This window comes from Oryzias latipes, chromosome 19 (genome assembly GCF_002234675.1).
Source record: "Oryzias latipes chromosome 19, ASM223467v1".
In the NCBI taxonomy this organism is placed as follows: domain Eukaryota; kingdom Metazoa; phylum Chordata; class Actinopteri; order Beloniformes; family Adrianichthyidae; genus Oryzias; species Oryzias latipes.
In genome coordinates, this window is record NC_019877.2 from 13,083,248 (window position 1) to 13,099,096 (window position 15,849).

The 15,849-nt window shown below is 39.4% G+C and overlaps 1 protein-coding gene across 4 annotated transcripts; it reads left to right on the forward strand.

Annotated features, from left to right (window-relative positions):
- Positions 1-1,677: 1,677 nt before the first annotated feature.
- Positions 1,678-15,434, forward strand: LOC111946283. Of its 4 annotated transcripts, none has more exons than XR_002872153.1 (11): positions 1,678-3,722; positions 5,065-5,170; positions 5,474-5,575; positions 7,058-9,044; positions 9,127-9,198; positions 9,270-9,341; positions 10,132-10,191; positions 11,049-11,111; positions 11,427-11,480; positions 11,777-12,512; positions 12,691-15,434. XR_002872153.1 is itself a non-coding variant. In XM_023949635.1 (11 exons), the coding sequence occupies exons 1-11, from the start codon at positions 3,712-3,714 to the stop codon at positions 11,995-11,997; spliced, it is 2,652 nt and encodes an 883-aa protein (XP_023805403.1). In that variant the 5' UTR covers positions 1,678-3,711; the 3' UTR covers positions 11,998-15,434. The 4 variants fall into 4 exon arrangements, 3 of the variants coding, with proteins under 3 accessions (XP_023805403.1, XP_023805401.1, XP_023805402.1); XM_023949635.1 differs by having other exon boundaries at positions 7,058-8,594; positions 8,691-9,044; positions 11,777-15,434; XM_023949633.1 differs by having other exon boundaries at positions 11,777-15,434.
- The last annotated feature ends 415 nt before the right edge of the window (positions 15,435-15,849 follow it).

The window sequence follows — 15,849 nt, forward strand, 5'->3', positions numbered from 1 at the left end:
CCTTGCTCACGCATGACTTCACAGCAAGTCACTCCAGCAGTCTGATTGTGAAGTTTGTAGATAATACATCTATACTTGGACGAATCACCAACAACGATGAGTCCAACTACAGGGAGGACGTGGAGCATTAGGAGGGCTGGTGCAGAGACAACAACCTCTGCATCAATGTGAAGAAGACCAAGGAGATGATCGTGGACTTCAGGAAGGACAGACATCCCCCTCCTCCTCCTCTTTACATCGGTGGGGCTGAGGTGGAAGTGGTTTTTAGCCTCAGGTATTTGGGTGTGCACATCTCCAACGACCTCACCTGGAGCACCAACCCATCCTGCCTGGTGAAGAAGGCACATCAGCGCCTCTATTTCCTGATTAGGCTCAAGCGTGCTGTGATTAGAATCTCAGTCCTGTCCACCAATATGTGCATAGTGGAGAGTGTCCTGACCTCCTCCATCACTGTGTGGCACGGCAACTGTTCTGTGGCAGAGAGAAAAGCTCTGTAACGGCTGGCTAAAGCTGTGCAGAGGACTGTGGTTTCACCTGCAGTCCACCACTGAGATCTACAAATCTGGATGCAGGAAACGAGCCTCCTGCATCCTGAAAGACCCCAGTCAGCCCTTGCACCCTCTGTTCTCCCTGCCCTTCTCAGGCAGGTAGTGACAGAGCATCAAGAGCAGGACCACAAGACTGAGGAACAGTTTCTTCCCAAAAGCAGTGAGACTGGTGGAGATTCGTCGATATTTGTATCGATTTTAAATGCTGTCAGGCTGATAATTATTTAATTATTTATGAACGTCCTGCAGCGTCTAACTCTTGTTTTCCATGTAACCCTTGTGCTATCCTAGGCACTTTAACATTGGGAGTTGGGTCATCTAGACCCACTACACAGTGCTTTGAACCTTTTTTCTTCAATGATTTGTGATCTTCACTGGTGTCCATGGATTACATGAAATCTTTCCACCTTTATCCACCTTTGTCATGGTAGGGAGAAGAGGTCAATGTAAGGGTGGGGTCATCTTAGATAGCACAAGGGTTAAACCTCCGACCGCTAGTTGGCACCTAGCCTCTTTGGGCAGCTGTGATGGTGTGGCTCTACACCCCACCAAACAATGAAAAGATCTCAGTGAGAAGCAACTTGTTTTTATGAGACATGCACCACGTTGACCACAGTCAACGTCACCCCCTAAGACGATGACATCACGGCCAGCGATCCCGTCAAAAAAATTAATGGGCCGAAAATCGTGTATTTCACACACAAAAAGATTAGTCTGAAACTGACGTCGAAATGTTCGTCTTCCCGAGGCCACCAAATCATTAAAGGGTTGCTATGGAGATAAAATCAACAGAAAAGCCGCCATTTTGAAAAATGTGGATTTTTTTAATCATGTGATGACATATAGCTCTCACCAATGGAGCAATGTCTTTTTCTGAGTCAGTTGATGATACTGATCCCTAAGCTAGCACTTTTAGCCACATTAGCATAACTGGCATTGTTAGCTTAATTAACATTTTGAGCAATGTGTTTTTCAGACAGAGGTGATGGTGCTGATCGCTATGCTTGCACTTTTTGCCACATTAGCGTAGCTAGCTTAGTTAGCATAATTAGCATTTTGAGCAATGTGTTTTTCTTAGAGAATTGATGATGGTGATCGCAATGCTAGCACTTTTAGCCATATTGGCATAGCTAGTATAGTTAGCATAATTAGCATATGCAGCTTTGACTAGCCTTGATCAAAGGTGGGTGGTGAGGGCGGTGAGGCTGGGGAGGGCGGTAAGAGCGGCGGTTGTGCTTAGAGTTGGGCTTGGAAGGCAGATTGCGTCTGCTATACAACGCTATACAACGCTGGTTGCGGCTTTAATTTTTACTTAGGATGGGCACCAAACCCATCCTACCATTGCAACAACACATCATCAGTAGGGTGGTTTGGGGACCACAGGATTTCCTCTCTGCTCTGTGCACATGATGTTGTCCTGTTGGCTTCATCGAGCCAGGACCTACAGCATGCATTGGGGTGGTTTGTGGCCGAGTGTGAAGCGGCTGGGATGAGGGTCAGCACCGCCAAACCTAAAGCCATAGATCTCGACCGGAGAAAGGTAGTTTGCCATCTCTCGGTGGGTGGAGTGTCGCTGCCCCAGGTGGAGGAGTTTAAACATCTTGGGGTCTTGTTTACGAGTGAGGGAAGATCGGAGTGTAAGATTGATTGGCAGATCAGAGCAGCGTCCGTAGTTATGTGGTCGCTGTATCAGTCTGAAGAGAGAGTTAAGCCAAAGAGCAAAGCTCTTAATTTACTCGTCGATCTTCATTCCAATACTCACTTATGGTCATGAGCTCTGGGTCATGACCCAAAGAACCAGGGCCCGAATACAAGTGGCTGAAATGAGCTTCCTCCGTGGGGTGGCTGAGCGCTCACTTAGAGATGGGGTGAGAAGCTTGGTCACCTGCGGAGAGCTCGGAGTATAACCGCTTCTCCTCCACATTGAAGGAAGCCAGTTGAGGTGGCTCATGCGTGTAGTCCGAATGCTTCCTGGACGCCTCCCTGGGGAGGTGTTCCGGACATGAATCACTGGGCGGAGGCTCCTGCCCTCGTGACCCGATCCCGGATAAGCGGAGGAGGATGGATGGATGGATTGATTGATGGATGGATACATACCGAACCGAAACTCTGTGCCATGTTGCTGCCAGTATCAAATAAAAACACAAACTGGGGATAAGAACGGGTGGAGCAGAGCCTCGGACCAGCAAATGCACGGAGCATCATCCAAAATGCTGTTGGCAAAGCCGGTCAAAGTGCAGACTGTCACGTAAATAAAGGATCTTAGGCACATTAAAGCACTCTCCTTCATCCTGTCATGCTGCCTCATCATCACACTTTTTTTTTTTCTGGAAAGAATTTATGTTTTTATTTTCCTTTATTTTTGAAGCACCGTTCAGGCTCCTGAACCGTTTAAAAGTAACAAACTAAATTAAGCAACGTTGAAAATAAACAGCATTTATTTCCTCAATCAGCCTTTTAGGGCCTTATTGGTTTAGCAACATCCATTCCATTTTTATTCTTACCATTTTTATTCTTTCTTAAAGAAGAATATTTTGTTTTGGAAATCAAACAATGTTGACTGTGCCCTTTATATATTTTAAGTTACCAAAATAAAAGCACTATGAATTTGCTTGGGTAAGAGCAACTTATATATTATATACAGTTGCAGGGCTTAACATTATGCTAATCAAATAAATTGAATTTTACACTTTTATTCTAATGAAAGATGTATTACTCTTGTTTATCTGCTTATTTAATATAACAATATCCTATTTTCTATTTGCGATTATGTAGGATTTGCTGTGTAAATTAGGGTTCTTAATTACTCTTTCATTTTACCCCCCACCTTAGTAGCTGGCATAACACATGAATTCTTCCCTGTGAGATTATTTAAGTTTGATTTATGCATTTATTTATAAACAAAACAAACTTTTTAATGATCACACAAGTGAATATAGGTGCTGTAGTACAGCTGAGGCACCCATATATTAAATAGTTGCCAGTTCCTGACTTTTCGGGTTCCCACCGTGACTATCCCCCTCCCCCACCAAGACTGAGAGAAGGGGGAGCAGAGCAAAGCCACACCCGTTCAGCTCCTCAGGTGCATGATCGTCTCCCTCTCAGCTCAGGCAGCAGTGCAGACAGCTAACCGACTGGAGTTTCACAACGGGAACGATTTTTCATGGAATCTAGGTAAGTCCCAGCAAAACTTTTAAAAAACAGACACTAAATGACTTTGAGACATATTTAGTCTGTCTAGGCATGCTTTTCTCTGGTGAAAAATGCTCGAGAGCCGAGCACATGGCGATGCTAGCTAGCTCGGTCCTTTGAAGCTAACGCAGCATGTGCTTGTGGGGAAGCTAGCTTTACAAATGATTTAAGGGAGGCTGTTACAGATCCTAAAGACGTTTTAAATTTAATTTATTGAAGTGTGGCCTTAAATGTGTTATTTTTATCTTAAATCCTGGGACTTGACCCCCCCCCCCCCCCTTCCTTCGCGCTGCGGCAAATTTGCTGTTGCCGTTTTTCTGTGCAAAAGTGTGTTGATAATCTTGATGCTCCTACAAAAGCATCTGTAGTCACGTCTGCATGTCTGGGATCATTACATCGTTTAGATATTCTTCGTACCGGGATCAAAGCTGGAGCCGGAGCTCCGTCTGAGTCACGTGACCCAGTCTCACTGTCCCGCATTAACCCGAGAGGGTAAAACTAGAATGGTTAGAGGATCTCATTTTTTTTCCTATTGATGAAATAATAAAATATCAAAGTTTAGGAGGCCCGACGGAAATGTTATGCTTCATCAGTTTGACATTTTCTTACATTAATGTTTGTATGTATGCCTGCTTAGATTAAACATGATGTTCATTGTCTTTGTAAATATGATTTATATATTTTAAAATGATCTTAAAAAGGTCTTAAAGTTTTAAATTTAACATTTTAAAATCTGTAACCATCTTGGCAGTGTTTATGTATTTTTTTTCATTTAAATATGCTTACCAATTTGATTTACTTAGTTTTTGTTTGTTTGTTTTAAAACCAGGATCAGCTCAGTATTTTGTGGTCTTGTTCTTTAGAGCTGAACAAAAAAATGTATAAAACAATGGTGCCCTGTTGTACGGTGGTCAAGTGATTTTGAAAAGTATTTCTGGTTCCAACATTTAGTAATATTGTGATCATGTCTTTTGTTTAAAACTCAGACCCTGCTTACATGTTTTTATACTTTTGCTTCATGGTTGGTTCACAGTGCAGTAGTAAATAATTGAGCAGATTCGGTAATGAGCATGTGTCTAAATACTTTAAATTAAAGGGTTAATTTAAAGTATTTAGACACATGCTCATTATTCAGGAAGGTCCAAAGCTAACGTTCAGTTTGTGAACCTCATCTGCAAAGACCCACTGCTGTGTCATGATTAGGATAATGGTGTATCGTAAACTGTGTTTATATAATAGTTTATTAGGAAGGACATTTTTTTAAGCTGAGTCTGTCTTTCATCTGAGTGTTTAATCAAAAAAACTTTCTGTGTTTGATTCGTAGCAGAACCTGCAGGTTTAAAAAGCGTCTGAAGATGCTTAGGGAGCATCACAAAAGGTGCCAGAAGAGGTACACAGAGGGCCTGAAGACCAAACATCTACCTGTGCAGGTAAAGTTTTTTTTCCACTGTTTTCAGTATAATAAATAAATGGTATTCTACTATTTATTGGGATCAAGTAACTTATATATTGTAGATTTCTTCTTTGTAACAAGATGATTCAAAAAAAGTCACATTGCAAAATAATTTATCCTCTCCTTTTTAATAATGTAATATCTATTAGTTTTAATTAATCAGTTAAATATGTTAAAATGTAGATATGTAATTTATTGAAAAGTTAAATCCAACATGTGATTAAACTTGTGTTGAACAAGTGTATCTTTTAATTTTAAAAAGTACAAATAATGTTTGAAGGAATTGGAACCAGACACCAACACCATTGCCTGTGTCCAAAGAGAAGAGTCAGATGCAGATGAGCCAGAGGTTCCTCCCCTGACAAGAACAGACAGTGTATTTGTAAGTATTTATCATGGAATCCAGCCAATATCAAACACTTTTGTCAATTTTTTATCAATAGGGCTCAGAATCTTTAGCATCAAACTTCACTTTAGACCAGGGGTGGGCAAAATTATTATTTAATTATTTAATTCTCACTCCTCGCATCTGCTCCTGGACCAGGAGCAGATGCGAGGAGTATTAAATAATATGAAATGTGGATGAAAACACTTTTCAAACAAAATTATATTTTAAAACATTTTAGAGTTTTTAAGTGAAATATTTTGTTTTCACTTAAGAGCCAATTACACCAACAGCTTAATGTATGTAGTGAAAAATTAGAGAAATGTTGCATTCATGTGGTGTTTGAATGATCGTAAGAATGAAAAACACCAAATCTTCCAACACCACATGGATGATAGAGCTGAGCCCCCAAACTTTTTCTTGTAAGGGCCACAATAAGTCTTTTTCTTTAAAACTTTAAACTTCTTTTATCTTTCTTTTATTGTGAAGCCCTATAATAAAGTTTTATTAATTCACGATCATTTTCATACAACAAATAACACTATTTATGAAATAAAAAATAACCAAATTACTCTCTCTGCGATTTTCAAAGACAAAAAGTCAGGAAACGATGTCATGATACATTAAAAAGAAAAAAACAATAAATAGTGGACCCCCCCCTCTTCATCTCGCTGAGACTTTGAGGCCTGCAGCTCCTGACACGTCTCACAGTTTGAGCATGTGTGGTGTGTCCTGCACGTCTGTTTCTCATCCAGTAATAAAGAAAAAAGAAAATTGCTATGTCTTCTGCTGCAGCTACGCATATGTCTGTTACCTCTTCACCAGTACAGAGTCCCTCATTTATTGCAGCAAGAGTTTCATTCTAAAAATAACCCGTCACCTGTGAAATCCATGGAGTTTGATTATTTACAGACGTTTTTTTTTATGACAGTAAAACGCCTCACTGACTAATTCTCAAACCTTCATAGAAATTTGGTCCAGGCAGGGTCTTAGAATGAAAACAAAGATTTCTGTAGATCTGAAGAGCTCCGCCTTTCTGTACAGGGAGACACGGAGGAGATTGATTGACAAGGTCTCCAGCCAATCAGGACACAGAACAGGGTGTGCTGTTTAAAAAACGCAGCATAATCGCTCTGAAAGAATGAGCTAAAAAGGGAAAGATTAACTGTTACCTAGAAAGGAAAAACTGTCTTCTGTTCTGTCTGACAGAGATTTTAGAGGGTTTCAAGTTGAAGTACAGACTGCAAAAGGGGGGAAAAAATGTCACGTTCTTGATAATATGGGCAGATAAAAAATAAATAAACATGTGTCTCTGATTTTGTTCAGAGGGCCGGACCAAACATGGAGGCGGGCCGGATTCAGCCCGCGGGAAATAGTTTGCCCACCCCTGCTTTAGACTGAACTCTTAACTTTTATAAAATATTATTTATGAAGTAGTGTATACCAATTTAAAATGAAAAACTTGTTTCTTTTCTCCAGCTCACTAAAGACTACTGTACCAAGCATGCCATCGTTCAAGATCTGTCAGACGTCCCCTCAAGCTGCATAGAAACAACAGGTGATGACGATGAGTACCTCCCACCAAAGATGCAGCACAGTAGTTCTGACGAATCAATAGATTTTCCAACAAAAATTCCATCTAAAAGGAGGCGGGGGAAAGCTCAGAAGTCATACAAAAGGCAAAAGCAGAGTCGTACCCCTTCTGATGACTCTAACCACTCAGAACATGAGGAGCCATCTTTGAACTCGGAAAAGGTTTCTGTATTGAAACTGAAAAAAAAAGGAAATGGTGGTAGAGTCTATAATAAACGACATTATTGTCTTTATTGTCCTGTTAGCTGCTATAAAATGGCAAGACATTTGGTCAGAAAGCACAGCTCCGAGATTGATGTGGCAAAAGCCATAAGTTTTCCTCTAAAATCCAAGCAAAGGAAATTGCATTTGGATCTCATAAGAAACAAGGGGAACCGGGCTCACAATAATGAAGTTCTTAAATCAGGGACAGGAACACTGATTCCAGGTCAGCAGTCGTCTAACCCTGGAAAACCAAGTGACTACATGCACTGCATAAACTGCGAGGCTTTGCTAAAAAGAAAGTGTTTATGGAGGCATATGTCACGATGCAGACTTTCAAAAAAATGCAGTGGACAGAAGCCTGGGAGAAGCCGAATTCAATCGATCTGTGCATTTGCTCAACCTGCCCCAGAGGGTGTGAGCGTTAAAGTTTGGGAGCTGATTAATGCAATGCACCAGGATGAGGTCTCTCAAGTGATAAAGGGGGAAAGAACCATCATAAGGCTGGGAGAGCTTTTATTTTCAAAACACGGACATGACAAGAACAAACACGAATATATACGACAAAAAATGAGAGAAATTGGAAGACTGGTTCTTATTTCTAGAAAAGAGGGAAAACTGCAGGGACTTGAGGATTTCTTCAAGCCGTCAAATTTCAACATAGTTGTTGAGATGGTGAAGAAAGTGTCAGGCTTCAACGAAGACACTAATGCATACAAAACTCCGTCTCTGGCTCTCAAGCTGGGCCACAGCCTGAAGAAGATTTCTGACATTCTAGAATGTGAGACACAAATGTCAGAGTCAATTGATGAGGAGTTTCTGGAGAACATCAAAAGGACTCGAACTTTGTTTGAAAAAAAATGGGATGTGTGCATTTCATCCCGTGCTCTTCAGACTTTAACTGAAGCCAAATGGAATACTCCTCATCTGCTGCCATTCACAGACGACGTCAAGAAAATGCACATCTACATAGATGAATGCAGGAAAGCATCCCAAAATAACATAAAAGACAATCCAAATAAAAAGACCTGGACAAGACTTGCTAATGTCACTTTATGTGAAGTTATTCTCTTTAACCGCAGACGAGAAGGAGAAGTGTCCAAAATGCCTTTGAGTGCATTTACTCTTAGAGACACCGCTGGTGTTCCATCTGACCTGGCGACCAGTCTTACAGAGTTGGAGCAGAAACTCTGTAAACATTTCCAACGCATTGAAATTCGAGGTAAAAGAAACAGAAAGGTTCCAATCTTACTTACACCTGAGATGCTAACGTCAATGGAAACATTGGTTTCTCTTCGCCGCACATGCGGGGTGCCAGACGAGAATCCCTATTTTTTTGCAAGACCTGAAGCGGATACACATCTTAGAGGGTCGGACGCAATAAGAGAAGTTGCCCAGGCGTGTGGAGCAAAGCACCCTGAAACGTTGTCATCGACAAAACTGAGGAAGCAGGTGGCCACGCTATCAACAGTTTTGAACCTAAAGGATAATGAGATGGACACACTGGCAGACTTTCTGGGACATGACATACGAGTACACAGACAATACTACAGATTACCGGAAGGAACGATGCAGTTGGCCAAAGTCAGCAAAGTTCTAGTTGCCATGGAACAAGGCCGACTCTCACAGTTCAAGGGGATGAACATGGATCAAATTCAGATAGATCCAAATGGTAAAGAACATACACTCAAGCACAAAATGTTGTGATTAACAGTATATGTTGACTTTTATTTTTGCTTATTTATGCGTTTTAGAGAAAGTGTCCGAATGTGCAGTCAGTGACGTCTCAGAGACGGAGGGCGATTCATCTTGGTGTTCAGCTGGAGGTGGGTCAACCCCATAATTTTTTTCCTTGTTTCACTTCTAATATTGACAAATAAATGTTCCATTTCAACAGGATCCTCGAGAGCCAAGACGAGCCAGCTGTCAGCTGATGAGGACTCTGATTTAGACGGCCTTCTAAACTCAGGTATTATACATATTAATTACAGGCCTTTTATTTTTATAACAAAAGAGGGCTCAAGGGTTCCTAAATGTCATATGTCTGTGTGTGTATATATAACAACTTACTCAGTATTTTCAGTCTGAAATTCTGTGTTTATATACTAATTATAAAAAAAAAACGACACAATAAAAGTAAGCAGATATACGTAAGGATGTAGTTTTGTGTGTAGTAATATTTTTATAGTAATGCATAATTATAATAGATGAGGCAGTTTATTATAAAAAGAACAGTGACAAAGGCGTTTCATGCTATGCTGTAAACCGTACTCTGGGGGAGTATGACATTTCCAAAGCACGGCTGGGCGAATGGCGGGCCCTGGCTCGTCTACAGAACCTAAGAGGCGCGTTTGTCCGGAGGACACCGGTGCCTAAGGGGGCTTCGAATCCGTGAGCGGGAACTGCAGGCCCACTGAAGGCCCAGCAGCAGGATGGCTAGGTTAAACAGGGGACATCTTGCTCACGCTTCCTATCAAGGAGGTACACGGGCAGGCCCAGGCCTTAGCAAAAACTCCCATGGGCCAGAATGGCCCCCTGCCAGGGACCCGGCTTGCAGCCTTAGCCTGCAGAGGCTTTTGGCTGGCAGACAGATAGTGAGGATAGTTATTTACTGACAGATTCTTTTTTAAATTTTTGTATTTTTATTTTTTGTTTTTTTTCTGATGGCCTGCAATCTACCCTGCTCATTACGTTGTGATCAATATAATGAACACTCAATTTTAAATTGTTGAACACTTGTTCTATTCTGTTCTTTACAGGGACATCAACATCTTCAACCAAACATCAAATGGAGTCAAGGAGTGAAGACAGTGAATCTGGTATTTCCCCCCATCTAAATTAAATATTTTTATACAAGCGTTCCCAGTTGAGTTTTAATCATGAAATTGACGATTTTAGCCAAAATCACTAAACCTATTTTGCTTTAAAGACAAAAACTAAACCTGAGTGAGAGTAGTGTGATGTCGCACACAGGGGAGCGTCATCTTGCCCTGATAGCTAAAATCTGGCTCAAAACTGTCTGGCCAGATTGATCCAATATAGCTTCTCATTATTTTTGCCCCACTAATGTTAGCGTGAGGCTATAAGCTCTTGCTTGCACATACGGCTATCTGTGACAGGGACGGGAAGGAAGCCAGGTTGTTTTGCACTAACAGGCCCACCCATGAACCAGGATTGTATTTCTAACGAACCACCGCCTCTGGTCTTAAAATATGTCTTACAAAAGCAACACAGCTTTTAGATCTTGGCTAAAAACTTCACAATCATAATTAGATCACTTTTAACAATTTTTACAAAAGAGTCCAGATAAGACGTTTCACCTCTTATCCAAAAGGCTTTGTCAATTCTGACAAAATGCTAACCCCACTACTATGAAAGAAAAAAATGTACAGTCAGGACCATTAATATTTCGACAGAGAGACAGAGAAACGGAATAGAAAATGAATAAATGAATGTGGTAATGTACAGAAACAAGATTAGAATGTGTCTCTGTCCAAATATTTATGGTCCTGACTGTAGTTGAAGCTGGACTTTAAGAGCTGCTTCACAGCGCTTCCATGGCTGTTCTGTATCTGCCATTAGGGCATGGGTCTTTAATATTGACATTTTTCCAATTCAGGGAAGACAAAAGTGCATGATTGTCATTTTAAAATAACCATATTGGTACAATGAACAGGACTCAGAAGACTGAAGAACGGACACGGTAGTGAAAAGTCTAAAAAGCGACCCTTACAAACAGGTATGCTTCCTACATGTTACACTTTAAAAGTTTCTTAAAAATGGCACAAACTATGTTCTAACAACCACTTTTTAAGGGATGTGGGAGGGGGTTGTTTGTTTTTTATTACATTTCTTGCTTCATTGCATATGTAGTTCAAAGATAAAATTTTACTAATAATTGTCATCAAAACTGTCTAAATCAGACTTTGAAACATCTCACTGTTAACATTGAAAGACTTGAGCTTCATGAAATCATCTTATGTCAGCTTTCAATGAAAATGTGAGGTTGTGTGGTTCATTGTTGAGTTTTTAATCAGAATATTTTCAAAAACAGAGCCCATGGTTTCTACACAGCAGAGAGACTCAGGCATCGATACTGCTGAGACGGGTAACTTTGCACAATACATAATCATTTCTAACCACACCAGCAACGTGGCTCTGATACTTTATTTCCTTCTTTCAACACAAGATGAGAAAATCCATTTGTGGGGGCTTCCTTTTCTAATGAACATCTGACATTTAGTTAATACTGTTACAGGTAGTCAGTCGTTTTGCTGAGATTTTGATATATACATAGCAGCATCTCCTTAGTTTTTGTAAATAAGAAATGCTCATTACTTTGAATCAGGTCTAATCACGTCTTGTATGTTAGCGACCTATAACATTTTTTCCTCTTTTTCTAAGGAGCTTCAAAAAGAAGGACCTGGTCTTCAGTGGAGTGCCGAGCAGTGGAAAAGATTTTAGGAACCTACATTGAAGGTGGGAGGGTTCCAGGAAAAAAGGAATGTCTTTCCTGCATAGAAGCTTCGCCGAGGGAGCTGGAAGGACGAACATGGCAGGCAGTCAAGTTTTTTGTTAAGAACAAAATCACAGCACTGAGGCGGGAGAGTTCAAAAAGACGTTAATTTTGTTAGTTAGAATGATTATGTAACTCAACCTTATTTTGTTTTCTTTTCTTTAAACCAGTGCTGGTAAATTTAAGTTCCAAATTTAAGCTTCAGATACATTAACTCATTTATCTTAAAGTGACCTTTTTTTCGGAAGTACTTAATTTTCAGATGAAACGTGTATAGGTCAAAGGTGACCTTTTAATTTCTGAAGCACTTATTTTGTATTTGAAACATTTGTATAGGTCAAAGGTGACCTTTAATTTATAAAACACTTCATTTTTATTTAAAACACGTAGGTCAAAAGTGACCTTTTAATTTCTGAAGCACTTTATTTTTTATGTAAAACACGTGTATAGGTCAAAGGTGACCTTTAATTTCTGAAGCACTTAATTTGTATTTGAAGCATTTGTATAGGTCAAAGGTGACGTTTAATTTCTGAAGCACTTAATTTTTATTTAAAACACGTGTATAGGTGAAAGGTGAGGTTTAATTTCTGAAGCACTTATTTTGTATTTGAAACATTTGTATAGGTAAAAGGTGACCTTTAATTTATAAAACACTTCATTTTTATTTAAAACACGTACGTAGGTCAAAAGTGACCTTTTTAATTTTTGAAGCACTTTATTTTTTATGTAAAACACGTGTATAGGTCAAAAGTGACCTTTTAATTTCTAAAGCACTTATTTTGTATTTGAAACATTTGTATAGGTCAAAGGTGACCTTTAATTTATAAAACACTTCATTTTTATGTAAAACACGTGTATAAGTCAGAGGTGACCTTTTTTTCTGAAGCTCTTTATTTGTATTTGAAACATTTGTATAGGTCAAAGGATACCTTTAATTTCTGAAGCACTTTATTTTTTATGTAAAACACGTGTATAGGTCAAAAGTGACCTTTTAATTTCTGAAGCACTTATTTTGTATTTCAAACATTTGTATAGGTCAAAGGTGACCTTTAATTTATAAAACACTTCATTTTTATGTAAAACACGTGTATAAGTCAGAGGTGACCTTTTTTTCTGAAGCTCTTTATTTGTATTTGAAACATTTGTATAGGTCAAAGGATACCTTTAATTTCTGAAGCACTTTATTTTTTATGTAAAACACGTGTATAGGTCAAAAGTGACCTTTTAATTTCTGAAGCACTTATTTTGTATTTCAAACATTTGTATAGGTCAAAGGTGACCTTTAATTTATAAAACACTTCATTTTTATTTAAAACACATGTATAGGTCAGAGGTGACCTTTAATTTCTGAAGCACTTAATTTTTATTTAAAACACGTGTGTAGGTCAAAAGTGACTTTTTTTCTGAAGCTCTTTATTTTTTATGTTAAACACATGTATAGGTCAAAAGTAACCTTTTAATATCTGAGGCACTTAATTTTTATTTAAAACACGTGTATAAGTGAAAGGTGACGTTTAATTTCTGAAGCACTTATTTTGTATTTGAAACATTTGTATAGGTCAAAGGTGACCTTTAATTTATAAAATACTTCATTTTTATTTAAAACACGTGTATAGTTGAAAGGTGACCTTTTTTTCTGAAGGTCTTTATTTGTATTTGAAACATTTGTCTAGGTCAAAGGTGACCTTTAATGTCTGAAGCACTTAATTTTTATTTAAAACACGTGTATAGGTCAAAGGTGACTTTTTTTTTCCTGAAGCACTTGATTTAATTTTGTAATTTTTTGACAGGTCAAATGTCATTGTTTTTTATAAAGCACTTAATTTAAGTTTAATAGGTCTTTTTTTCTGCTTAAATCTGGGCTTTCGGTGTGGAACTCCAGGTCTTTCGGGTTGACGTCCTTTTGGTTTTTCAGATCCTTTTGCTCCATCACATTCTGATCCGCTGCTCCGGTGATTCCAGCCAGTTAAAAGCAGGAAAGGGAAAATGTGGGGGAGCCCCAATTTTTGTTTTCCACCATCTCCTGCTTCTGATTGACTGAACTCACCTGGCCCAGTAGATCAACATGAAGTAAAAGAAGAAAATCTGTAAAAGAAGCAGGATGTCATGCCTCCAAACCTGGAGTTCAAGAGCCCTGCAGTAAGTGTGTGATAGAATAATTGAGCTCTCAAGGACACTTTATTCTGTCCTACAGCAGTTTATTTTTAATTTTGTAGATTGCTAACTATAAATAAATTGCCCTTGTCTCTTATTTGCTGTTCGCAGTTTCCTTCATAACATACATTTTGTGACAATGAACGATGCCTTGCATGTTTGGTAAATGACTTTATTAGTCAGGAAGTGTAAAATGAGTACTACACTCACAATTGCCTTAGTTACAGAGCTGTTAACCAAAGTTAGAATAACTGCAGTTGTATGGGTGGTCCCCATGGGAAACCAAAATTCAGGTTAATTTTTCATGTTAGTGTTTTCAGTATTTGAAGTGATAACACTCCTTGAAAAAAAATTGCATTATTTTAGCAGTTAAAACCATGTCAGAAAACCTTGTAGAAAAGGTGGATCCCACCAGGAGGGTCCTAGTCAGGGGACCTCACGGGGTAAGAAATACAGGTATGTGTGTGTGTGTGTGTGTGTGTGTGTGTGTGTGTGTGTGTGTGTGTGTGTGTGTGTGTGTGTGGGTGGGTGTGCGTTTGTATTTCTACCCTTGTGGGATCCGGGACCTGAAATTTCACCCACCTCGTGGGTACCAATTTTTTCCGTGGGGACCGAAGCTCGGTCCCCACAGGCACAAGCATTGGAATCAATAGAAAAAAGCCTCCTGATATGCCTAGTGCTGTTTTTTTTGCAAAGTAAAATCGGTCCCCTGGAGATGACTTTTCATGACAAGGTGTGTTTCACCATGACATCCTAGTGGTCAGAGTGGGTATAGCAGTGTGTGACGTTGGACTAATGGGGACATTTTCCTGACAAAGTGTGTACTTTTTCAATATCATATTTTATGATTACAAATATTGAAATTACTTTTGGAAAGTGACAATATTTGTATTGTCAAACAGATATACTTAGTTGACACAAATTATGTCATTTTTAAAGCCAGGATAACCTGGCAATTTCTACTCAAATGTCAAAGGTAAAAAAGTGAGGCTTGAGGCCTAGTCCTGAAACAACACCTTTTGGGGTCTTGTGAGGGGAAATGTGATCGTAGGAGCATCACACTTTGTACAGTAGCTAAGTACAAGGTTTTAACCATTACTGGTAAGTTTGGTAGTTCTCACTCTAAGCAGATCTGAGAAATTAAAGAAAACACCTCATCAGGAAAATCTAGGATGAGCTTATTGTAAATGTTTGCGTCTCCCTTGGTGGCCCAGTTTACGCAAGAGACTCCAAACTCTGGATGGTGCATTAGGGTAACAGCCTGATGTAATGAAAGAAGTTTCAGCCCCCCAGGTCAAAGCATTGTTCCTGTAGCCCCCTGTACCCTTGTTTCGGCCTACTCCAATTCAAGTGTGAAATCAAGATTAAAAATGCTTCCCTTTGGCCAATAAAGCCAATCTTTGACTATGTTGTATCATTCATCCCCCTGATGCAAAATAACTTTGTTGTTTGTTGCTAGCATGATGCTAAAGCTAACTATCTAACCAGGCAAACAAGCAATCTAAAATTTGGTGAACTTATTAAGCACCCCATGAGGGGCTCTCATGTGAATTTTCTCCTGTTTTTAAACAATATTGGCCCAAGGGGGCAGCTCCAAATACCTGAAAAACAGAAGTTCCAGGGTTCACAGTTTCAAAAATATATGTCTGATTGTGGCAAAACAGACGTCTCCCAGTTTGCAAACCCCTGTACAACATGTTAAAAATGTGGGTGCACAGAAACCCCTAGATATTTTTCATCCCCAAACTCCTTGGAAGAAAAATCAGGAAGACGTACACAGTTACCCCATTCTGAAAGAAAACAGCAA

Bases quoted from the DNA above. Each gene is read 5' to 3' on its own strand.
- LOC111946283 (XM_023949633.1), top strand. The intron at 5,171-5,473 runs GTAAAGTTTTTT...TAATGTTTGAAG, and splicing joins CCAAACATCTACCTGTGCAG to GAATTGGAACCAGACACCAA. The intron at 11,112-11,426 runs GTATGCTTCCTA...TTTCAAAAACAG, and splicing joins AAAGCGACCCTTACAAACAG to AGCCCATGGTTTCTACACAG.